This window comes from Tursiops truncatus, chromosome 16 (assembly GCF_011762595.2).
Source record: "Tursiops truncatus isolate mTurTru1 chromosome 16, mTurTru1.mat.Y, whole genome shotgun sequence".
Taxonomy (NCBI): Eukaryota; Metazoa; Chordata; class Mammalia; order Artiodactyla; family Delphinidae; genus Tursiops; species Tursiops truncatus.
In genome coordinates, this window is record NC_047049.1 from 5,294,532 (window position 1) to 5,314,882 (window position 20,351).

Consider the following 20,351-nt stretch of genomic DNA (forward strand, 5'->3'; position numbering starts at 1 on the left):
ACCTCAGCATCCCCGAGGCGCACCAGGAGTCCTCAGTGAAGCTTCGCAGACAGGGTACCACCCACAACCAAGCACCAGACCCCTTCAAGGCCAAGGGCAAACACTTTGCATCCCCATCGCTGTAACCGTCACCCTAGACTCTTGAGAGCAACTCCAATAAATAACAGCATGACCTGGGTGTCGACTTTTAATCCATGCCAACACTAGGGTAGCAACTGCTATTACCCCCAGTTTATAGGGGAGCAAATTCACCCTCCACGGCACGGAAGGTAAGGTAAATTCTAAAAATTACCCAATCAGCAAGCCGGATAGCCAGAATTCACCCCCAGCTCGGTCCAACTGCAAACGGTCCCTTACCCCTCTGGGATTCAGCCCAACAACCATCCAGCCCATAATAGGACCTGACAATGAGCTGCAGAATCAATTCTGACGCAAATAAATTTGCAAGGATTTTCATCTGTGCCTGACAGACCTACACATGGCTGCAAACCTAGTTCCTTCCGCCTTCCCTGTGGTCCTTCCGGACAGAGACGCCACCCTCAAACGAGACATATGAAAATGCTTCCAGAGATTAAATGCTTACAGCCAAGTTCTGAAGGTGACCTGATTAAATACTTAACCATAACACCAGTCTAGACTCAACAGATCAAACCCTCTGGCTCAGGGCAATCGTGGCTCTGCGGCAACTGTGCAAAATAATGCTTATAACTGGAAGAAAGGAAGCCCGTTTCTCCTGAGTTTCTAGTAAACTGGGGGTTGGAGACTTAATAATGCCAGACAAATTTACAAGTCAGGCAGCAGGTTCTGCGGAGGCCCCTGGGGGCAGAGCCCGGCCATCCGCCCAGGACACAGCTCTGGCAATGGATCACGGCTGAAAGCCAGGGAAAGGGGTCCAATGCTCCCCCTCCCTTCCTTAGCCTCCTTCCTTCCACCTGGGGCTTGGAGACCATCACCTCACTCTGTTTTAAATTCTGAATCCAGGGAATGTCCTCACTCTGTTCATGTTTTATTCTTTCAGCCTCTCCAACAAGACACTCATCCCAACGCCAAAGCTTGGACATGTAGTTCCCTCTGCTGAGACCACGTGTCCCATCTCTTCCCCTGGGTACCTGCTGGAGGCCCTGGGTCTCTAGAAATGATACTTGCTCCTGCCAGCGTTCCCAGGCTGTCCAGCCCCTGGGTAGGGGTCCCCCACCTGCACAGTAGGCGCCCTCACCCTTAGAGAGCGCTCACTCCGAGCATCGTAACCACCCGGTCCCATGTCCGCCTTTCCCACTAGATGGTGGGCAACCCGAGGGTGGGCAACCCGAGGGCACACACTACGTTTGCCTTGTACTTCAATGAGTCCCCAGCACCTAGAAGGGTGTCTTCCATGGAAGCTCTGACTCAATGTCTACTTATAATGAGGAAGCAATGAATGAAGGAATTCAGATGGTCTCTCTGGAGGGAAAGAAAGAGATCACCTCTCAGATGCCAACTAGAGAGCCAGCTGCCAACCAGAAGAACCTTCCATGCACATTTTAGTGCCTTCACCCTTGGGAGGGATGGTAGTTTATTAAGCGTTTTCTATTCGCCTCAAGTTCTGCGCAAGAAACTCCACATCACATCCAAATTGAGAGAAAAAAGCAAATGAAAGAGAGAGCAAAAACCTACAAACAGTATCACACATTTGCACATCAGTCACCACCTTAGTCTCCAGACAATCTTCTAAAAAGATGATGCAAAATATACCGGGACACAAGGTCTCTGACCATCAGCTTCCTCACTGAATGGAGACCAGAAACTCCCTTTCACCTGTTTCTCAAATGCATCCCTGCCCTAATCCTCTGTATTAGGGCCACTATAACAAAGTACTGCAAACCTCGTGGCTTATGACAATAGAAATTTATTCTTTCACTGTTTTGGAGTGCAAGAGTCCAAAATCAAGGAATGGGGAGGGCTGTGCTCCCCTCCAAAGCCTTGATGGGAGGGTGCTCCCTTGCAGCCTCCAGCTCCTGGTAGCCCCAGGCGTTCCGTGGTGTCCCTTGGCTACTGGCAGCTTAACTCCAATTTCTGCCTCTGTCCTCACGTCGTCTCTCCCAGGTCTCCCTCTTCTTATAAGGACCAGTCATCTTGAATAAAAGGCCAACTCTAATCCAGGGTGACCTCATTTTACCTAATAAGATAATTGTATCTCCAACGACCCTATTTCCAAATAAAATCACGGTCTGAGGCAACAAGGGTTGGTGGGGGGGGACACAATTTAACCCACAACATCCTCCACCTTCCATCCTCGAATGTGGATTAAAGGATCCAAGCACCATATTGCAAGTATCAGGAACTGTGTTTTCCTCAAGTTAATATGTAAATATATGCAAATACTTTTGTGAAAATGTTGGTTTTCAAAGTTTAATTTTTTTTCTTTTGTCTACTTTTCCTGGATATCTAAATTCAGACTGAAGCTTGCAAGTAGTTTAGAACCCAGAACAAACATCAAGTAATATACGTGGAAATCCGATGCTTCTACTTGATAGCTCTGTAATCTTTAATCTTTTCTTTTTTTTTTTTTTAAACAGAAGACTAAAGTACACTAAACAGAGGTGGCTTTGTCACCAGGGGTCCATTTTCAGGCTTATGTGGTGCTGAGGATGGTGTTCCCAAGTACTAAGTGATTAGCGGGTGCTAAGCATTTGACACTTAGCCTGTCACTCCTCTCCACAATCATCGGAAGTGGGTACTATTATTATCCCCACTTTACAGATGTGCAAACTGAGGCTCAGAGAGGTTAAGTAACCGGCCCAAACTCAAACAGGAATCCAGGGGTCTGAATACATGCCAAGTGCCTCCCCCATGGGCTCAATTTCGGGGATGGAAGAATCTCATTGTTACCTAGTTCACTAGTTCAACCGCCCAGCCTACACACACACACACCCACACACACACACACACACACACACACACACACACACCACACCCACACCCACACCCACACACACACACACACACCACACACACACACCCACACCCACACCCACACCCACACCACACCCCTGCCGAGAGAGAGCCCCTCTGGGAGGTTTTCCATTTTCCTAGTCCTGAGTGGTAGGATTCTAACAGCTACAGGCACACGCCTCCCTGACGGCTCCCCCAGAGGGCGCCCAGCCTGGTCAGACACAGGGCAGTCACATCAGCCCTGGCCAGGCCCCCAATCCTCGGAAGGCCTTCACGCTCCCAGGGCTGCCACTGGTCACCAATGACTTTTTAACCTCTGACTTAAAATTGCCACAGAGGTGGAGGGGTGCAGGAGGGGGATTGGAGGAAGGCGGTCAAAAGGTACAGACTTCCAGCTATAAGACAAATAAGTACCAGGGATGGAAAGTACAACGTGGGGAATGTAATTCGCACTGTCGTATGTGATACCTGAAAGTGGCTGAGAGTAACTCCTAAGAGTTCTCATCACCAGGAAATTCTTTTTTATTTTCCTTAATGTTGTATCTATACGACATGTCGGGTGTTCACTAAACTTACTGTGATAATCATTTCATGATGTCTGTAAGTCAGATCATTACGCTGTACACCTGACACTTATACAGCGCTGCACGTCAGCTATATCTTAATAAAGCTTGAAAAATAACTAAATGAATAAACAGATAGACTGATTAATTAAATAACTAATTAAACTGCCACAGTATTGATTCCAGTCACGGAGCTCCCCGCTGATGTCACGGGACAGCTCCTCTGATAAGGCCGGTACTCCAGAGCAAGGTCAGCCATCCCCTCCAGGTCCTGGGCTCTCCGCGACTTCTGTGATAAAGATGGCGCTCGTTTCAATCACCAGAAGTGGCAGTTTAAGAAAATCTCATTCCATTGTTAAGAGTGATCTGTACTAAGGGGTAGTGGGGGGGGGGGCAGGGGATAAATTAGGAATTTGGAATTAACAGATACACGATACTACATATAAAATAGACGATAAGGACCTACTGTTTAGCACAGGGAACTATACTCAATATCTTGTAATAACCTATAATGGAAAAGAACCTGAAAAAGAATAAATATATTCTTTTATATATTCTTTTTTTTTTTTAAGAATCAATTTTATTGGGCTTCCCTGGTGGCACAGTGGTTAAGAATCCGCCCGCCAATGCAGGAGACACGGGTTCGAGCCCTGGTCTGGGAAGATCCCACATGCCGCGGTGCAACTAAGCCCGTGCGCCACAACTACTGAGCCTGTGCTCTAGAGCCCGCGAGCCACAACTACTGAAGCCTGCGCAGCTAGAGCCCGTGCTCTGCAACAAGAGAAGCCACCGCAATGAGAAGCCTGTGCACCACAATGAAGAGTAGCCCCTGCTCGCCGCATCCAGAGAAAAGTCCGTGTGCAACAACGAAGACACAACACAGCCAAAAATAAAATAAATTTTAAAAAAAAGAAAAGCCAAGTGATTCAAAAAAAAAAAGAATCAATTTTATTTACTTATTTATTTTTCGTTGCCTTGGGTCTTCATTGCTGCATGTGGGTTTTCTCTAGTTGCAGCAAGCAGGGGCTACTCTTCGTTGCGGCGCACAGGCTTCTCATCACGGTGGCTTCCCTTGTTGCGGAGCACGGGCTCCAGGAATGCAGGCTCAGTAGTTGTGACTCGCGGGCTCTAGAGCGCAGGCTCAGTAGTTGTGGCGCACAGGCTTAGTTGTTCCACGGCATGTGGGATCTTCCCGGACCAGGGCTCGAACCCGTGTCCCCTGCACTGGCAGGAGGATTCTTAACCACTGCGCCACCAGGGAAGTCCCATATATATTCTATATATATATTTATATATATTATATATATATACTTTATATATTATATATATATAAACTAAATCACTGTGCTGTACACCTGAAACTAACACAACATTTTAAATCAACTATACTTCAATTAAAAAAAAAGTCATCTCTACTTGAACTTTTGGGTATTCCCTCCACTTGTCATCTCAGAAAAGGAAGAAATTGGAAGCATCCCTGCTCTAGAAGGGTCCCTGAAAGGTTTTCTAATAACATCACTTCGTTTGGTCTCTCCTGCCCTTCGAGGTTTTCGGTTGTCCATATGGGTGCAGCTATGACACACATACTCTGCCACGTGTTTATGTTCAGAAATGTACCCATGAATCCCCTGAGTGGTAAGAAAAGGTAAGAAGAAGAGTAAAGTGGAGAAGCTGGACCAGGTAATGCCAGGATTTCAGCCAGCTTTGTGTGTGTGTGTGTGTGTGTGTGTGTGTGTGTGTGTGTGTGTGTGTGGTTGTGTGCACGTGCACATAATTAGAAGTATTTTAGAGCACAAGCTGAGGGCAGATGGCCCACTGCCCAGCAAGGTGGGCTGTAGGAAACAAGAAGTGTTCATAAAAAAATGAAAACAAGATGCAACAGCACCATTCCATTTCTTCCAGCTGTCAAGCAATGCCAGCCACGAGAGGAATCATTATTAAGTCAGTGACAAAGGCGGGAAGCCCAATGAAAATTTTATAAGCTGGTCCAAAACTTGTTGTAGGCTGACACATTTAAAGCACGTTTGCAAAGCCGCTGCACGTACTTGCAGGTAAGCGGCAGACTTTGTTAGGTGAATAAAAATATCGACTTCAAAAATGTAAGTAACTACTGCTATCTATTTATGCCATGATTATTAAAACTCTGTCCTTAAGAAACACTTTTCTCCACTACTTTATTCCCAGGCACTTAGATTCTTCACTCTGAAGGCTCATTCCACGTTAATCCCACCTTTAACTGCCTGCCTGTAAATCACAGCGGTCGAAGAGGGAAATTGTGCAAATGTTTTCGAGCCCTTGACCACACGTGGTCCCCACTGGTAACTACCGGTCAGGTGAAAACTGTAAAATGGAGGTTTTATTTTCTGTTCAACTGGAGGCAACACACGGTTGAAGAGGCAGGAATCCTACAGAATTGGATTTCTGTTGCATCACTGGTTTTAACCTTTCCCTCAAGGTTCCCTGCCCCTCCCCCACTCCCAGCACTTCCGAGGCCTCTTGTGTTCATTAAAGCTCTAAGGGGGCCTGCCACAGAGGGTCCCAGCCCAGCTCTACCCTCACAGCCCTGGTCCTTCAATTAGAAAACCAAGACAATGTTGCCCTTTTGGCTTTAAGAGTCTAGCAATTACTATATATAACACAGATATAATCAGGACTTCCCTGGCGGTCCAGTGGTTAAGACTCCACGCTCCCACTGCAGGGGGCGCAGGTTCGATCCTGGGTTGGGGAACTAGGATCCCGCGTGCGGGGCAGGGAGGCCAAATAAATTAATCAATGAATTAACTAATTAAATAAAAATAAAATAGAGAACCAACAAGGACCTACTGCATGGCACAGGGAACTACACTCAATATTTTGTAATAACCTAGATACACACACTCACAGCTTTCAAATTAGCTCCGGATACTTTGCCGAGATGAACTCTAGCTGTCCCTTCACCTTCACTCAACAAGATGTGCGAGGGACCACACAGGTGCAGGGAACAGAGGAAGGAACACAACTCAGCCCTTGTCCCCAGGGGCCCTCTGTCCAGCAGGGGACATGAAGGAGGAATCCACCAACGGCGCCCACAGACAGAAGCATGTTGTGGAACTGCAGAGAGCAGCCTGCAGAAGGGCCCCTCGTGCAGCCCGGGTGAATCAAGGAAGACTGGCCAGTTGACTTCCTACACTGTTGGTGGGGATGTAAATGGAAAAGAGTATGGAGGTTCCTCAAAAAACTGAAAAGAGAGTTGCCACATGATCCAGCAATCCCACTTCCGGGCACATATCCAAAGAAAATTCTAACTTGAAAAGATCCACGCACCCCAATGTTCACAGCAGCATGATGTACAACAGCCAAGATATGGAAACAACCTAAGTGTCCACTGACAGACAAATGAATAAAGAAGATGTGGTCTGTATATACGATGGAATACTACTCAGCCGTAAAAAGGAATGAAATAGTGCCATTTGCAGCAACACAGATGGAGATTATCATATTAAGGGAAGTAAGTCAGATACTGAAAGACAGTATCATATGATATCACCTACATGTGGACTCCAAAATATGACGCAAATGAACTTACTGACAAAACAGAAACAGACTCACAGGCATAGAGAACAGGCTTGTGGTTGCCAAGGGGGAGGGGAGGTGGGGAAGGGATGGACTGGCTGTTCGGGATTATCATATATAGAATGGATAAACAACAAGGTCCTACTGTATAGCAGTATACGGTATATTGAACTATATTCAATATCCTATGATAAACTATAATGGAAAAGAATATGAAGAAGAATGTATATAGGAATAACTGAATCACTTTGATGTACAGCAGAAATTAACACAACACTGTAAATCAACTACACTGTGGGACTTGCCTGGCGGTCCACTGCAGGGGGCCCGGGTTCGATCCCTGGTCAGGGAACCAAAATCCCACACGCCTCGTGGTGTGGCCAAACCAAAACAAAACAAAACAACTACACTTCAATAAAATAAATCAAAAAAAAAAAGAAAGGTTTACAAGTTGAGCTGAGCCTGGAAAAGCTTGACAGATGGAAGATAAACAAAGGGCATTTCCAGGCAGGCAGAAGAGCATGCACAAAGGCACTGTGGCACCGCCAGAACACACAGGGGAGGATGTGCCAGAACTTCAGTATGGAAACACCACCAGACGTCAGTGAGGTCAACCAAAGGAAGCTCTCTTCCCTGTTATACGTGGGAGTCCCCAGTAGGGGTTCCCGTCCCCACCTCTCCCTCGCCCTGGCCTCTCCAGGCTGATCCTCAAAGCAATACCCCCCAGGAACCATCTGAATAAACTTGGCAGCCTGGTCACAGCGCCTGGAGGACCAAAACGCATTCTTGCCTTTGAAAAATGGGCAGTAGAACACACATGATGTTGTTAGAAGGACTTGAAAATTAATCTTGTGAAGTTAATAGAAGCACGTCAATTTGGAAGAAAAATAATCACATTTCCCTCCTGCTAAATCATTATTTGCCCCTGGTTAAGCCAATTATGTTCAAGAAAATAAGTTATTATTTGGGGGGGCGGAAATGGAGTCTTGATAAGTGCCTTTATTCCAGCAAATAAAACTCCAAGAGCGAATGCCTGACCTCCCATATTTATGAAGGTCTGTGGGCAGCCTGAATGATATTTCTTAGACAGAATGTTGGGGATGGACCATAATTCCCCTGGTAATCTGCATTTTTCCCAGGACATGACCTCAAAACTGCTGTTTGTCTCTCAGAAAGAAGAAACATAGCTGTCTCCTGAACATCCTTAGACAGCCCAGGTGCCCCGCTAACCCTTCCACCAACCCCCTTAGGCTTCCTCCTCCAAGCCCTCTTGCCCAAAGCACACCCCTCGGGAAACAAGTCCTGCAGGTTTCTAACTTTTCCTCCCAAATATGCGGCAAAGACTTTGCTTCTAACAACACGGTCACAATACTACAGTAAACAACTACAGAGTGCTGACTAGGAGTTGAGGGTGACTCCCAGCACTTTATTGACACCAGTGGGAGCCACCTGGCCCCCAGGAGGACAGGTGGCAATGTCTGGACCTATTTTGGGTTGGCACCACTGAAAGGAGGGGATTGCTAGTGGGATCTAGTGGATGGAGGTCAGCGACGCTGCCAAGCACCCCGCAGTACCCAGGGCTGCCCCCCAAGACCAAAATACATCCAACCCAGAATGCCACTAGTACACAGGTCGAGAAAACCTGCTTTACATGAATTCGCCCATTTAACCCTTGAGCAACTCTGTGAGGCAGAAACTACTGTCATCCATGGTCGACAAGTGAGTAAACTGGGGCGGACGGGCTTCAGAGCCCCAGGGGCATCCCGACCCAGCACTACGGTCCTAGACCGGGCAGCCTCCACTCAAAGGACCTTCTTTGCAGGGATGTCGCTGAATATTGGAGGGACGAGGCACTGAGCCTTAGACAGGTTCCCTCCCCCATATTCAGGCCAGCTGCTCCGGACCCCTTGCTGGGCACCGCTGCTCTATCAGCCAAATCTGTACGGGACTCTGGCTGATGAAATTAAGAAGGGAAACCAGAGTGCTGTGAGATCTGGGGGAGGCTGGCCTCTGGTCTCCTCAATCCTGACTCCCTGACCCCAGGGCCCGCTTGCCCCCTCCCCACGCTCTCTCCACCACTCCCCTCCCTTGTCCCTCGAGACTCCCAGGCCCTGGGGACTGAGGACCATTCTCCCCGGGGCCTCAGCCCTCACACAACCCTGTCCCGCAACCCGAGGTTGGCAACACAGGGGACAGTCGATTCCGGAAGGGCTCGGCAGCCCAGCAATGCCGGGAGGGGGGAACGAGCCGGATGTGGCACAGATCCTATGGAGCTGAGGCAGGAAATTGCAGCCCGTGACCTGGGACCAGCCAGTCAGCCGGTGGGACAGGAGTGCAGCAGGAAAGGAGGCCAAGGAGGCCGGGAGGGGCGTTTTCAAGGATGCCCTGGCCAAGGAGGCGGCAGCCACCACGGTCTCGGGTGTCTGATCAGAGACCTCGAGCGCTGGGATGGAGGACACACTCTCAGAAGACAAACTGAACGTGAAAAAGGAACCGAACAGATCCACATGCCTGCAAACCCCAAAGTTCCGAACGCCGCAGAGTTCTGAGTAATTCACTGAATGGCAAAAATCCAGCGGAGATGAGACATGGGGTGTCTCTGGATCCTCGAGGTCTAGGAACAAAGCTGTCAAGTAAACAGGAAGGTGGGGGGGGCGAGGGAGGGAGGGAGGATGGGGTTGTCTGAAGGCACCATTTTCTTCTATGGCTAATTCCCTGCGGTTGAGGACCACTGTGCTCATCCCTGAAGCTGGGACACAATTACGCCATCACTCCATCGCTCCTCCTCTCTACCTACACGCAGGTTCAACTGCCCAGGTGAGCAGCTCACTCAGAATGCTCATCTGCCCACGATGCCAGTCCGTCACCAGACAACTTGTCTGTAACAAATAAAATACAAATTAGCAAACTTTAGGAAAAGGAAAGCTCACGAGGCCACACTGCCCTCTTCCAATTAAAAGTCAAGAAAACCATCACCGGAAATTGCGTATTTTCTCTAAAGGAAGTTAACACCCACACAGTAAGCGAATCCGAGCGGTACTTTTTCTGGCTGCAGGCTCTCCCGCACACGTGATCCCTGTAGCTCGTCGCGGGCAGCTGAGAGGTGAGCTCAGGCTCTGGGACTCTCCCAGGGCCCCGTGCAGGGCCTGAGGTTGGGGAGGTCAGTAAGGTGGCACTAAGTGCTGCACCCAGGCCTGGACTCCAGGCCTTCTGACTCCTGGTCCAGCGCTCTTTAAAATCCCACGCCATCAAATCCCCGCACATCACTTGAAGTTACTGCAGTTCTGACTGATTTACCCTTACAGCCTTTTTCAGTGCCTGCTTGGTCATAAAGACAAGCGCTATTTCAGAAAATGAAGGTTCGTTCATTGCAGCGCTAGCCACAATAGCCAAGACATGGAAGCAACCTAAAGGTCCGTCGACAGATGAATGGATAAAGAAGGGGTGGTACAGATATGCAATGGAATACTACTCAGCCATAAAAAAGAATGAAATAATGCCATTTGCAGCAACATGGATGGACCTAGAGATTATCATACTCAGTGAAATAAGTCAGACAGAGAAAGACACATATGTTATCACTTATATATGGAATCCAAAAAATGATACAAATGAACTTATTTACAAAACAGAAACAGACTCACAGACATAGAAAACAAACTTATGTTTGCCAAAGGGGAAAAGGGGGCAGGGGGTGGATAAACTAGGAGCTTGGGATTAGCGGATTCAAACTATTATATATGTAACAGATAAGTAGCAAGTACCTACTGTATAGCACAGGGAACTATATTCAACACCTTGTAATAAACTATAATGGAAAAGAATCTGAAAAAGAATATATCTTTATTTCTATAAATATATTATATATATATTAACTGAATCACTTTGCTGTACCCCTGAAACTAACACAACATTGTAAATCAACTGTACTTCAATTATTAAAAAAAAAGAAAATGAAGACTCCATTCTAACAAAGAAACAAAGGCTAACGCTTAGAAGCAGACACAGTTCTCACTAGCAGGCTTTAGTAACCATCTTCTGAGGTCAAAAGAATTCAACAGACCCAGGAATGGGGTCTGGGGTGCTGCATACATTTTAGGGTGGTGAGAATAGGAACTGGCAACAAATAAGAAGATGACCAATTTAGAGAGCTCTCCTTATGCTCAACGGTCCACTCCCCTGACCACAGCAGCCGTCCGGATTAAGTACACAGCAAAGAACATCCTGAAATCTACGGGACATAAGTAGTGGAATATACCTCAAAGAAAAAGGCGGCATCTGTCCCCATTCACATCTCTTCACATCTCTGTAGGGGTCTGGCCATCTGTTCCGCCAAAGGATTCTCAGGGACTAAAAGGTATAAGATCTTACAACCCCTTGCTCAATGCCCATGTTGCTAACCGGTCCATCACAGCTCTTGCTGATCAATGGAAAACACTCGGAGGAGCCCCACATCAGCCTCCTGCAGGGCACACAGCACGACTACATTTCTGGGTCCCACATCTGGCCAGGGACGGAGCTCTAAACAAAAGAATGTGACCAGAAGGATGGTACCACCTCCAGCCCTGGCAGGGAAGAAATCTCCTGTGAACTAGCCTCCATCTCTTTCTTCCCCCACGCCCAAATTAAAAGGCAAGGAGCCCAAGATCCTGGCAGGGGACAGAGCCACAGGATAGAAGACAGCCTGGTCCCTGAATGACCTGATGGAACAGAGCTCCCGGCCCGCTCCCCACCAGCCACGTGGTCTGTGACGTGAAGGAAAAAGGAACGTTCATTGAATGAAGCCAGCGGAACGGTGGGGCTGTCTGTTTACAGCAGGTAGGCAACCCTAATTCAGGACGGAAATCACAACAGTTACATTTATACCTAAAAGTATACCTAGTAGCCACGTAAGTTAAACAAAATCAGCAAGATGGCATATAAATTGTGTATCACACTCTTGAGGAAAGGCAGCAGCAACTGTAAACAGCAAACAGGCCAGGATAAAGGCGGAATAAAGTTTTTGATGAGGGCTTCCCTGGTGGCGCAGTGGCTGGGAGTTCGCCTGCCGATGCAGGGGACAAGAGCAAACGTCGACTAGGATGCGGAGAAACTGGATCTCTCTCTCTCTCTCTCTCTCTCTCTCTCTCTCTCTCTCTCTCTCTCTCACACACACACACACACACACACACACACACACACACACACACACACACACACGGCTGGTGGGAACATAAAATGGCACAGCCGCTCGGGAAAAGTTTGGGAGTTTCTTAAAAAGCCAAACTACCTTTCCATTCAACAACCGCATTCCTAGGCAGTTATCCGGGAAGATGAAGACTTCCATTCACACTAAAACCTGTGCGTCAATGTTCACAGCAGCTTTACTAGTAACAGCCAAAACCCAGACATCCTTCAAACCATGGATACACACAGCAACCTGATGACTCTCCTGAGAATGATGTCCAGCAAGAAAAGGCAATCCAAAAAGGTTACATACTGCAAGATCCCATTCATGGAACAGTTCTTGAAATTACAAAATTACAGAAACGGAGAACAGATTCATGGTTGCCAGGGAGGATGCGGAAGGGCAGAGGGAGGTGGGTTTGGCAACAAAAGGGCAGGAATGGTCCTTGGGATGATGGAAATGCTCTGGATCTTCTTCAATGTCAATATCCGGGTTCTGATACCGTGTGTTGCAGTTTTGCAAGATATAACCTTGGGGGAAAATTGTAGTGGGTACACAGGGTCTCTCTGTACTATTTCTTACAACTGTTGGGTCTGTAATTATCTGAAAACCCAAAGTGGATGAAGAAAAAAAGGGAGAGTAAGGAGGGAACAAAGGAAAGAACAAGGGGGAAAGGGAAGAAGGAAGAACGGAAGAAGGAAGAAGGGAAGAAAGAGAAAAAGAGAGGAGAGACAGAGAGATGGCAGGTGCCCTCGGGCACTGTGGCTCCTCAGCTGTACCCAGCACAGGACTCACAACTGCCTGTTTCTTTCTCCATGTCTGCACCACCTGCATCCTCAGAGGTCATGAGAGAACAAGAGAAAGAACTATTCACACCCGCTAAGACAATCCTGATAAGACGTCTGATATTCTGGGCCAACACTGGCACTACAATAAATTTAAAATTTTTATAGTGTTTCCAAAGTAAAATCAGGTTTGTAGAAATATAATGTGCCTTAATTTCATTTTTCTGCAACTCCAGTGAATGAAAATGTCTGCATTTCTATTTACTTATAAGCAAATCAAATTTTTCTTCCCCCAAAGTAGCAGCTTGCTTGCTACTCTAAGCAACAAAGAGCATTTCTCAGCAACTCTCACACTCCCAAATTTACTGGATATTACACCACTCCTCGCGCAGGGCTAATCCGAATACACACGCCACAATCCCTAACACCAAGCAAAATGTCACATCCCCCTAATATGGGGGCAAAACACACCATTAAGACAACAAGTTTGGAAGAGAAGCATCCCTCCAGCCACCATGACTGTCAAATCCAAACAGGAAATCACTTGTCACTACATTTCTAACCTGCGCTTTATTAAATAAAAAATTACTAAAAGCACCGCTCCATGGCGTACCTGGCTTATCGCAAACGCTGATCTCAGGGCTTTGCGCTCTGAGGACATTATCTCAGTGAATCCCCACCGGTCTTTGCAGTAGGCAGGCTTGGGTCCACTTTCCAGATGAGGAAACTGAGGCTAAGAAAGCAGGAATAACTTGCTCAAGGGCCACATAACAATTAAGAGCCAGAAGTTAAAGATGTCTCGGTGCCAGTGCCCACATCCCCTTTTTGAGGTTTGCCTGGAGTGGAGGGTGAAGGGCACGCTGAAGTCACTGGTGTTCGTTCAATCTGCCTCTAGCAAAGCTAAAGGGTGGAAAGAGAACCGTAGTCTTGCCCAGCTGCTCTCCACACCACCTCCATTCCTGATCTATTGCTGCCGTAACAAATCATCACACCCTTGGCAGTGGAAAACCACCTGCATTCATGACCTCACGTGCTCCAGGTCAGACACCCAGTGGCTCTGGGTCTCAAAGTCAAGGTGCTGGCCAGCTGCGCTCCACGGGAGGCTCTAGGATGAATGTTTCCAGGCTTATTCAGGGGTGCTGGCAGAATCCAGCTATAATTGCAGGATTGAGGTCCCCATTCCCCTGCTGGCTGTCAGCTGGGGCCAACCTCAGCTCCCTGAGGCCTCTGCCTGGTAGCAAGCGGACCTCGACATCTTCGGGCCAGCATCCGGGCATGGAACCCTCCCAGGCTCGGAATCGCTCTGACTCCACTTCTGCCGAATCTCTCATGTGCGAGCAGACAGAGAAAGTCCTCTGCTTTGGGGGCCCACGTGGCTAACCCGGGACCAGCTCTGCACCTCAGGGTTCACGGCCATGATCTCATCTGTCAAGTCCTTTTTGCCGTGTCACACACCACATTCACGCATCCTGGACACTCGGGGGGCCGTTATTCTGCCTTCCATGCCGTCACTGAGACGTGAGCACGCCAGCCTCAGATGTGACCGCTGCATCTTTTCACCTCACCTGAAGAACAGGATCCCCATGAACACAATTTTACTGGTGTTGGGACGTTTTGACTCTGCCTAGTTGGGGGATGATGGGAAAGTTCATCTGGTCCAACCCCTCAGTGTGACAGCTAGGTCAAAGTTCATGTCCGTGTCAATAAGCCAGGTCTGTAAAAACTGACCCACCAAACTCAAGCCCAAGGGGAGAAATTAACAGGCTGGTCCCCATGAATGCTGAGGGGGGGCCACCAGCGTTTCCTGCCTTTGCTGAGCAAGCAACAGATCAGCTGTTTACTCCTTTCCCGATTCCACAAAGTAAATAAATAACTGAAGTGTCTCATTTACAAACAATGCTTCTAACAGATTCTAAGTACTTGCAAACAATGAGCTGTGATTCATGTTTCCAAATGAGATGGAGTTTTACCATTTTCTCTCCCCTCATGATTCACTCAGGGGCCAAGTCACTGGCCGGGTGGAAGCCTGGCCGCCCACAGACCCACCAGGGCCCATCTAGGGAAACACAGTCCTGTTGTGAGGCTCCCCCCAAAAAACGCTGTGGTTGGTAAAGGGGATTTCCAGTAATTTTCCCTTCGGCAGAAAGAGGAATTAAACTCGTGGAAATGAATCCCTACATCCAACACTTACATCTTCCTAGCCAGCCCACTCCCTGAGAACCAGCGGGATCCTCCCCAGGCAAACTCCCAGACAGGAGGGCAGCCTGACTCAAGCATCCTCAGCTTCCCCTGCCCCAAATCGGGAACTCTAGGAGCTCTATGCCTGCCCGCCCTCCCCGACAGGGGGTCCAGTTATTTAAAGTTCCTCCTGCAGCTGAAAGAGTTGTACTGTCTCCTCCTCTCCACCTGGTGAAACTAGGCAGGACGACCCCCTCCCATCTCCCCTGCCTGACCTCCACTCACATCCTTCCCAGAACTGGTTCCAAAACCTCCAGGATACTCTTCTTCTCTGGAAACTTTTCAACTTGGAGTTTTCCTAAAACCAAAGTATTAGCCAAAGGTGTGATGTTAGAAGGCACTGCCGTGAGTGCTAGCAAAGCTTCTGGAAGGCATGTGACTTACCGTGGGAAGGACACAACCACGTTCGTGCCCACAGCTGCCTCCCCAGTGGGGAGACCCTGCTTGTGGGTCTCTACTTGTGAATGTTCCCTTTGCTCATGAGACACAAGTCACTCCACAGGTATGGACACCTCCAGGGTTCTGACACCATCCAGGTCACACTGGGAGCCAAGGGTATCAAAGCGACCTTAAAGAGAGGTCCCTCACCCATCTCCTGGTGAGCACAGAGGGGTGACCATGAACTCTAGAGCCACCACCAGGGTTCAGTTTCAGGATGGAGCACTTACTAGTGGCGCTAGTCTGTCCTTTGCCTCTGAGAAGTGGGAGGGACAGCAGTCCCCACCACACAGGACTGAGAGGGCAAGTCCTGAGCAGGAGCGCTGGGCTCTGCTGCCCCCGCCTGGCCCCCTCCTCTCCCCAGGGCTCCTGCTTCTCTTCCATCTCTAAGCACTGCGTTCCCTGAGGGCCTGCCCTCAGCCCTCCCCTCACACACAGCATCCCAGCAGGCTCACTGCAGCCCAGAGCCCCCCCCCCAATGCTACCCCACACCCGAAGTTGATCCAGCAGGAATCTCCACACCCAAACCTCCCTCATCCAATGTGGATCGATGAGGACCTTTCTATCGGGGCTGAAACCACCTGAATGGGCACAGGACGCTGCACTCGGAAGCCCAGCTCTGCTGCTGGCCTTTGTAGATGTGCCTGAGCCCCGGAGGCCTCATCTCTAAAACAGGGGAGGGAAGGGAATTCAGCCACGGTGGTTTTGAAGTAGCGCCACCTGTGCAACAAGCCCCTGCGGGCCCAGAGGGGACCTAGAACCGTCCCAATGTCCAGGCCAGCTCCACTCTACGTCCCTGGCATCTAGCAGAAGCATCACAGAAAGAAAAGAGAGAGCCCTGGGACCAGAACCGCCCAGGCTTCCCCAAAGTGGGAGGGCCGAACCACACCAGCAGTGGGAGTGGGCTGCTCCCTGCAAAGGCTCAGGGTCGGGGGGGGGAGGGCGGGACAGGCCGCAGGGTCTGGAACCCCAGGAGGGCACCACCTGGCTTCGGAGGGGAGGCCAAGGCTACAAAAGGCCTTCCAAGTCAGGCAGAGTGGAGCCCGGCTTAAGAGGTGGTCAAGGACGCCTCTGGATCGCGGAGCAGGAGGAAAGAGGGACTGAAGCCAACTGGGAAGCCGTGCGGAGGGGGAGACCAGCCGCGGGCCCAGACAGAGCCTCCGGTGCGCAAGTTAAGAGAAGGCAAGCACCCACAGGCCTCCGCAGGCCAGGCTACCAACCCCCGCCAGGAGGGCGGCAGGGCGCACGGGGTCTGGGGGCTGCTTGCTTTGCCATTAAGGAGAGCCTCCGACTCTGGAATGTGTACTTGGTCCGAAACGTAAACTTGCAGCCAACCCTCCCTACTCCCCCCAGGAAGCGACAAAGAACAGCGGAGCCAAAACAGGTCCCGCTCTTCGCAACCCGCTCCCGGCCCCGGGGACCCCGGAGCGCTCGGCCGCTGGTCTCCGAGGGTCCCGCGCCGTCCAGGGCAGGACCACCGAGCGGCAGGCGGCGCGATCGCCCAGCCCCGGTCGCACACGCCACCTCCCACCGGGGGAGAGCACAGTTCTTCGCTCTGGTCGCTGCAACTTGAAACTGTCCGCCCGGAGCCGCAGACACTGAGCACAACTTCATCCGAAAAGCAGAAAGGCGCGGCCGAACAATGCCGCCGGGGCCTCCCGGCCCGGCCCGGCCCAGCTGGGGTCGAGGCGTCTGGGGCAGCCCCGGGGGCTGGAAGGCTCCGCCGCCGGGGTGCCCGCCCGAGAGCTGGATGTCGGAGGGGACACCCTCGGGAAGTGACACAAGCCTCCCCCCACCCCCGCGTGTCCCCGGCCCGGCTCGCGCGGGCTCCGGAGCGGGCGCGGGAACAGCGTGCGCCCGGGGTCCGAGTGGGCAGTGCCCGCAGACGGACCCTCAGGCGGGCAGGGCGGGGACGCGGGTTCCCGGCCTCCGCGGCCCCTCCGCGTCCCGCCCGCGCCGCCCGGGCCGCCGGCAACAGGCTCCCGGGCGCCCCCGCCCCGCCCCGCCGGCCCGGAGCGCGGCGCGCGGGAGGTGCTCACCCACGCCGTATTTCTCCTCCCGCTTGGTGGGCACCCAGCGCGTCATGCCGCCGCCCGCGTCCCGGCGCCCAGGCCGCCGCCGCCGCTCCGCCAGGAAACTCCGCGCCTAGGCCGCCATTTTCCATTCCTTTCGAGCCGCGACAGGATGGGGTGGAAAAAGTTTGCGGCGGAGGCGGTGTCATGTGGGGCGGGGCGGGCGGAGCGTCGCGAGCCGGATGGGAAAGGCCGGGAGCGCCGGCGGGAGGCGGGACGGCGGCGGGCGGGGGGCCATGGCCCACGACCCCACCCCCCGAGGAGCAGCCCCGCAGGGTCGTCGTCTCCCCCTTGTCCACGGAGCCCTCCCGGGGGCTGGATCTCATACACCCCTCTCAGAGGGGTGCGCCCTGGCCGGCAGGTGGGCAGGGGGATTCTTGGCAATTTGTGAGGCTTGTGGCTTGCAACAGCCCCTGGTTAGACTGGCGTGCGGTGATGTGATGTCCCCAACTCAGTTTCCGCCTTGGGGGGAGAGGCCTGGAGCTGAGCAAACCCGCAGGTTCCCTGGGAGGAGCCTTCCCAGAGCACGTGGTTCATTCATTCATTTGACAACCATTAACTGAGCACCTACCCAGTGCCCGGGTGCGCTAGGAGCACCACACTAGCCAAGCCAGGGGTGGGGAGGTGATGAGCAGAATAACAAGAGGTGGGTCGGCTCCTAGTGCTTGAGCAGGGACACCCAAGGCTGGTGGGAGGAGATGGTGCAGTCCTGGGCAGGGAGCACTTACCGGGGAGGTGACCTCTTGCTGGAGTGTGGAATGAGTGCATTTACCCCGAGAGGCCAAGAAGGAAAGGTAGGCAAGGCCTCGCTGGGGCCCAGAGACCTCAGCCTCCTTGGGCCCCCAGAAACTTCTGCTAGCTGAGTAGGACTCAAGGTCTGTGAAGTGGGGAAAGAGGGGAAGAGATGCTGGCCTGGAGAGGAACCCCCAGGCCTGGCCTGGAGCAGACACACTGGCCTCTTAGGAACGTGCTCTTCACCCTGCACGAGTTCTCAGACTGTTGTGTTTTCCACAGCAGTAGAAGATGGGGTTTCAGATTTCTCCAAGGAAAAACTTATAACAACACACACACACACAGTTATTTTTACCATAATTTCAGAAAAGAATAGGTCAAAACCAAGGAAAGGAGGAATGAGACAGCTTCAGAATGAAGACAGCCCATAAAATTGAGTAAATTTGGTGTCATGGAATATTAACTGGCTGGTCGCCTCCTCATGACCCCAAGAGCCAGTGACAAGGCAGTAGGCCTGAAAGCCTTCAAGGATTGGACGAAGGAAGGTAGAAAAGATTGGAAAGCCCCATGGGGTAGGGACAGCGCTGGATGGCAGAGCTGGGGAAGGGGCTGGTAGGGCCTAGGAAAGGCCAGGAAGGCCACCATTCTGCTGTAGAGAATGCCCATCGCCTGTCCTTGGGACCACTTTGAGACAGGGAAATCTCAACATTCCACCCAGAATATAAATTAAATAAACACTTGAGAATGCCCTAAGAGCTTGTCAGTTTGGGTGGCTGAGAGACAACCTCCTACGTACAGAGGATAATATATGACTTGAGAGTTCACGGACATCAACCACTGATTTATAGAAAGTTGCAGGCCCTGTTTTACTGATAAGGAACTTAAGTCCCACAGAAGGAAGGAGACTGAGCTCCAATCACACACAACCTCATGTACACACTTAAAACCTCCTGTAGAAATTAGAAACCTCAGGAGCTCAGGCCCTGAACATGTGGCCTGGTGACTCGGAGCCTTGAAGGAGAAGCACAGTGAAAGTGTTGTACAGGAGAAGTAGGGCACTCTGAGACAAATGACATGTCGGCCTGACTGACTCCAAATCAGGACGGGCTTCCCTGAGAAAACAGAGAAAGCCAAGACTTTAAGGAAAAGCAGAGACTAGCAGAGGGAACAGCATGTGCAAAGGCCCTGGGGTGGGAAGGAGCACAAATCCTTCAAGGAACTTCTAGGACACTGTGGCTGAAGCACAGGGAGCCAGGGGAAAAGGGCCAAGAAATGGGCCTGCAGTAGAAGGGCCTTCTAGGTCTTGTTAGGAACTTGGAATTCTGCAAGGAAAACCTGGAAAACATTTTGGTGATACTGATCTCTCTTGTGCCCAATTTTACTTTTGCTTGTGTGGCTACATGTTGGGGAAGATGGCGTATTGTAGCGAAAGACCAGGGGCTTGAGAGTCCTGGCCTTGCCGTTGCCAGCTGTGTGACCCGTTCTTCCATCTCTAGCCTTTTCTGCTTGTAAGCCTTAGAGTTCTGAGAGCCCTACCTATAAACTAGGGGTAACGATACCAACCTCAGGCAGCTCTTCTGAGGATCAAAGGTGAAGATATTGCTGAACAGGTAAGACATTCTCTAGCTGTGCTTGGTTTCCTCATCTGATGCTGCCCCCAGCTTTTTTGCTTAATAACATCATGGTTAACATTTTCTAGAGCAGTTTCCACTTTCACCCTGATAAAGGGGACCCACTGAATAGATAAATAAATGTGGAGTGGGATTTTTATACTTTTGTAAGACACTCATAAAAATAAATCTCTAAATCAGAATTTTAAAACTCCAGATGGACCACAGACCATGTGTTGGAGACAATGAAGTTTTGGTCCCAT

At 50.6% G+C, this 20,351-nt stretch overlaps 1 protein-coding gene across 1 annotated transcript in view; it reads right to left on the bottom strand.

Moving 5' to 3' along the window:
* DOCK1 (dedicator of cytokinesis 1) overlaps window positions 1-17,870 on the bottom strand; it is a 517,745-nt gene extending 499,875 nt beyond the window's left edge. The window contains exon 1 of the mRNA XM_033841901.2: window positions 17,714-17,870. Coding sequence (XP_033697792.1) covers window positions 17,714-17,759 — 46 coding nt within the window. The 5' untranslated portion in view covers window positions 17,760-17,870. The remainder of the gene's footprint in view (window positions 1-17,713) is intronic.
* Window positions 17,871-20,351: the final 2,481 nt, after the last annotated feature.